Source organism: Tyto alba, unplaced genomic scaffold, assembly GCF_018691265.1.
Source record: "Tyto alba isolate M040663 unplaced genomic scaffold, T.alba_DEE_v4.0 Super-Scaffold_14, whole genome shotgun sequence".
In the NCBI taxonomy this organism is placed as follows: domain Eukaryota; kingdom Metazoa; phylum Chordata; class Aves; order Strigiformes; family Tytonidae; genus Tyto; species Tyto alba.
Genome location: NW_024881276.1, coordinates 16,160,001 through 16,165,524, shown reverse-complemented (window position 1 = coordinate 16,165,524; position 5,524 = coordinate 16,160,001). Strand labels below are relative to the sequence as shown.

At 44.7% G+C, this 5,524-nt stretch overlaps 1 protein-coding gene across 2 annotated transcripts in view; it reads right to left on the bottom strand.

Moving 5' to 3' along the window:
- Window positions 1-501: 501 nt before the first annotated feature.
- POLA1 (DNA polymerase alpha 1, catalytic subunit) overlaps window positions 502-5,524 on the bottom strand; it is a 202,874-nt gene continuing 197,851 nt past the window's right edge. For both annotated transcript variants that reach the window (XM_033010094.2, XM_033010095.2), the window contains one exon: window positions 502-1,844. In XM_033010094.2, coding sequence (XP_032865985.2) covers window positions 1,675-1,844 — 170 coding nt within the window. In that variant the 3' untranslated portion in view covers window positions 502-1,674. The remainder of the gene's footprint in view (window positions 1,845-5,524) is intronic.

Here is a 5,524-nt window from a genome sequence, read left to right as displayed (position 1 = left end):
AAAACCTGCGTGAAACTACAGGAAGCCAGGATCTTTCGAAGGGCTGCAACATCAACGTGTCATCTAGGCAGCAACACCTTCTCGCCAAGACAAGCCTCCAAACTCAGTCTCCTTTACAATAACCCAACCCAACGCGCTGGGAAGGCAGGATCGCTCGCCAGGCGTGGGGCAACACCGACTCAAGACCAGGGATCGAGTGGGTTCCATTTCTCACATACTGTGACTCCATGGCAGTAGAAATTAAATGATTTAGCCCCAAAAGTGGCTCAGAAGACCGCCACGTGCTTGGGCATCTTCGAATAGACATTACCCACGTGGACACACACCACCTGCCAACGCCACTCGAGGGGCAAATGAACGTCATCGAATACTCTAACGCAAAGAGCCACGCGCATCCCGCTGATGCTCTTACTTTTTCTTCAAGCTCCCTTTGTTAATGGCCGCCCATCCTAAAAACGGACACTTCTGTAAAAGCAAGGAAAGTCTGGAGCGATACGACCTCGCGTGGGAGATTTTCAACAGTCAAGATGATCAAATCAAATTCTCTTTTACTAAAAAAACTTTATTTTTTTCCTTCAAGTGTTAAGAAAACTTTACATTTTATACTGTTAAAGATTTGAAAGAGAATTTTTATAACCTTACATTAATATATCACATTGCAAACTTAACGGCAAACATGAGTACAACAATATTTTGTCTACAAAAGCACGTACCCAAATTTATGCTCTTTTCTTGTCATATCTGCTTGTCATTTTATTAATAGTCAATGAAAAATACAATTTGTTTATAAAACCTTTGAAGCCTCCAATACAGTAATTATTACAGAACAGCAACAACGATTCTCCGCTTTCCCTTCCCCTGTTACTGGTTACCATGCCATCCCAAACATATATTTCCCTACCGATTGCTTACTTTCAAGTACTTTGCATGGCAAGAAACGAAATACGTTTATATCCTGTGTATGTACGAAACAGGTTTTGTGCATGTGCATGTCTTTATATCCACAGAGAAATTTCCAACATGGCAAAACTCTATGCTTCAAGATGTACAGAAAGACTCTTAATAAAAAGATGGTCCCCGTTTTAGCACCTCCAGGTTTCAGTCCTTCTTTACCTTTAAAAAATTTGAAAGCCAAGTGTCCCTACCTCTGCTCAGAAGGTATTAGGACATTAAAGGCATTTACGTTCAGTATTGTTTTTAATTGGTGTGTTTATGATCAGGAAGAAGATAAACTGTGAGAAGGCAAAACATTAGTGCTCCTACTGAGACCTCTACTAACCTCTCTTCCTGAGAGCACCTCTACTAAATACCCTGGAGCAAAGTCTAGGATCACTTACATTCCAGCAACTCTCACTGGGAATTATCCAATTAAAGCAGCAATTCCCCCACCCCCTTTTCCCTCATAGGTCTAAATACACAACCAAATATATTGCAAAAATCAACTACTCCGTATTTTAATAACCCTGGCTTCTCAATGAAGAAAAGAAGATAAAAACATCTCAGATATTCCATGTCCACGTGAATCATACATCCCGTTTTCGTCTTCCGTTTTTCTTCCTCCGAAGAGACAAGATTATTAAAACATCACTGTGCATACTGAAATAGCATATTGCTTAAGACATCATTACTGTTAAACAAGAAACTAGCCCCTCGTCTCCCTCCGTTTTTAATCAATCACTGTCTTTCATTATTGGACTCTCCCACAGATCTTCCTATACTGACGGTAAAGAGTTTGCTGAGGTTCACTTCTGAGTAGCCACTCATGGACAGACATTTGTCTACGGTGCTCTTCAGTCTTTTGTAGGCCTCCGAGGCTTCCCCCCTGAGCAGCTTCTTCAAATGCTCTAAAAGAACAAAGAAAAAACCAAAAAACAAAGCAGAGAAGGATTAAATGACCACAGAAAGACAGTACTTCTGCATTCACCACTACTGCGAATCACGGTATTTTAAATCGAGGTGAACTCTGTAGCTGGCAAAGATGACACTTAGAGCAAGCTCTTCCAACTTTGGTTGCCTGCACCGGCGGCCAGAGCCCCTGCTGAGCCCCCCCCCCCCCCGCCCCCCGGGTGGTGAGGCTGGAGCCCCCTCAGCCCCGCCGGCACGGGGGCAGCAGCTCCTGCCAGGAGCCGGCAAGAAGCACCGCTTGCCCAGTCATGTCGTCTGAGTGGAGCAAAGCGGGGGTTCGCTAAGCCCCACCAGAGAAAACGAGCGGCAGCAGGGCTGGCTCTGCAAGGACCTCATCTAAAATGAGCGGGTGTTTCTACGCGGAGTCCCCAGGGGTCTGAAGCAGGGAGAGATTCTGCCCAAGTTGGGCTTCAGAAGTGAAGGAAAGCATGGTTCCCTCCTCTCGCCTCTGCTGGTACCGGCACTGGCACAACCTGGGACAGACTGGCCACCCGCCTCGTGCGGGCTCAGGCGCAACTGGTGTGCAACTCGCTGATGCTCAGCACTACGGAGGTGTTGGAAGGAAAAAGGCAGTGGCACAAATGGGAAGTTCCATGCTCTCCTACCCTAAAATGGAGAGAAGATGCCAGGTATCTCAACCAGGAGGCATCAGGTTCACCCGACACATGAATGAAGAGAGCCATTCCCAAATGCTCCATCAATAATATTGGTGAAGAAACGTCCGGCGTGCAAGACATTTATTCACTTGTACAGTTGTCTGTGTGCAAACTCACGTGCACATCCATGAGTTTGTACATATTTCAGCAGCGAAACCCGAACTGTTCTTTCTTTTTTTTTTTTTTTAATTATTATTTTTTGGTTATATTTTATGCAATCCAAAATAAAATCCAGGAATTTTGTTTGGGTGGTTGTCTGGCCTTTGCTTTACCAAGGCTGCGGACAAAGACCAAAGTGACAGATGATATTCTACTGATATATGTCTATCAACACCAACATGATGCAGACCTGGTGCAGTCGTGCCCCTCCTTCCCAACCAACTCCATGTTGTGGAAATGCCAGGTCCTACCCGACAGCCTGTGTCTGCAGCTACACCTTGGAACAGGCAGCGCTGGAGAGTCTGCGTTACTGAGCACGCAGGAAGGATGTATTGCAAAACCAGGTGCCCCTCTCGGCAGTCTCCCCCTGTTAGGCTGGAGGGACTCCAGGTCAGGCACAACTACCAGAGCACGGCACAGGTACTTAAAGGTTGAGCTTTCAAGCCGTTTAGGCTCAGCGTAAGCGCACGTCTTGTGAGCGACCAACACAATCCTCCTGTTGCTCATCAGCTTTGCCCAAAAGCTGTCGTCCCATTTCTTCCCATCACCTTCACAGCGTTGGTACTGCCCTCCTCACGCTTTGAACGTGCAACAAAGGAGCCTCCATCCCCTCTCAAACAACTCTTACCACGCGGCACAAGTTAAGATGAAAAACCAGTTGCCTAAACCAGCTGAATTTATTTAAGAGGAGGGTTTGGAGGAGAGGGACACGCTGGCTTTTTGAGTCCACCTGTGCGAGGGAAGAGGTGGCTCACTTTTGCAAGGACTCACTTCTGCAGTGTGACCGAGACGAAGGCGTCCCAGCGGACACACCTCTGGTCTCAGCAGCCAAGTCAAGGACTGCGACACGAGGAGATGGGAGGGAAGGGAGGCAGGGTAACAGAAACAGCTGTTACAGTTTTGGGGCTTGTGAATTCCTCCTCCCTGAGGATTTACAAATATTTTTGCAGAGCCTCAGATGTTTTAAGATGAGCTCAGCAGATTAACTACCGGATACGATACAAACAGTAATGCTTTACTGATCAATTGCCACCTGCTTAGGTTTTCCAGGTTATTCACAAAGTTCCACTGAACTCAATTGCTCTGCATGATGCTATCAAATCTTTAAAAATTAAATTAAAATTTAAATTAACGACGCCAGTAACTGAACACGCTGATTAAAAGCACTTTGGCAAGCACCTTTCACGCGTCCTTGTGAAGAAGGTTTGTATTGTGCTGTCATATTCAGTTTTGGGTATTTATATATTGCCAACTTTGGGCAGTAAGCAAACAGAGGAAGATGCCCAGTTGAAGACACCACATTCTCACCATTACCAAGAGAGTAATGGCATTATGTCTATTAGCAGAATCAAAATTTCCTTAAACTACACCACCAATACAATAAAAACATTGATTACAAGAATCTGTTCATCATCAGACTGAAGTCACTATGACACAAACACATCTAATGATCCTGAAATTATTTATATGTAGGGTTCAATTAAACAAACCTTGAAAATTTTAATAACCAGATCCATAAAAACACCAAACCCACTTTGACACAAATTCAGCACTAACTAGTTTACTAGTATTTTTAAGAGCAACGATGTAGTGAGTAGGTTCACTCGCGGCTGCTCACATGTTAGCAAGACCCTGCTCTTTACACCAAGGAACTGTGGAAAATACCATCCTTGTAGCTCGGAACTGGGCTAAAAACCTTTAAACTTTCCTGGAGCTCAGGAGGGACCAAGGTGAAATGTATCAACGCGCGGAAACAGCTGGCACACGTGAGCAGAGCAGGAAGGCACATTCATCATGAGAACAAGGAGGCAAACAATAAACCAGGGCTGAAAGTAGGGAACAAAAATACAAGGCTGTGTGCAGCTCCAATTCGGGCTCCAGCTGTCCCACGAACAGAGCACCTAGTTTTCCAACACCGCCCCCCCACCCACCCCAACCCCACCCCCCCCTTAAATCTAAACTTCAATTATATGCGATAACCTTTCTGACAGTATGCTTCAAACATTTCTTAGATGCAATTACCCTCGTAGAGGCAAGCAGGAAAGGGTGGACTGAAAAAAATGGAGAAATATGAGGGGCCTCGTTGAAGTAATGAGGCCAATTTTAAGTTTCAATTATAAGAGAATGGGAGCCAGGAGCTCCGGGAGGAGAGGCAGGCAGCGGCTGCGGCACAGCCACACCATGCATTTGAATGACACAAGTGCATCTGATGACTGGGGAGAAGAGATTTAAAGAACTGTAGTAATACAGAGCAGGGGAAGATGAGAGAGGACACAGCTCCTGATGTGTTTACCTCCTTTGCTGATGGGATATTGACTTTTCCCACCAGGTTGGTTAGAAAGGGGACTATTTACGCTGCCACACAGCAGAGTAAGAATGACAACCAGCATCACTCTGTGCTCCTCTGAGTAAAAGACAACTGTGACCATCGTATATCACACAGCCAGTCAATACCCTCAAGTTACCATACCATCCAACTTAGAGATGCATATAAAAGCTCCTACTTTCTTCCTAAATGAGAATTTAATCAATAACGCACCCAAGGCCTCCTCCTGAAAACTAAGCTATACAAACTGACTGAAATTGCCTTTCAGTAGTCAGAATGTTCCAAAATAGTTCTATACCTATTATCACTCCATCATTGTTTTAGTAATATCCAAGTTCAGTGGCAAGCAATCTTTTAAGACAACCACTGCTGCAGAATGCATATATGGCTATATATAAAGAGTATGTGTATACACTTATACACAGGCAGAGCATACAAAAGATACTACCAAAACAAATATACAAATGAAAAGTACAAT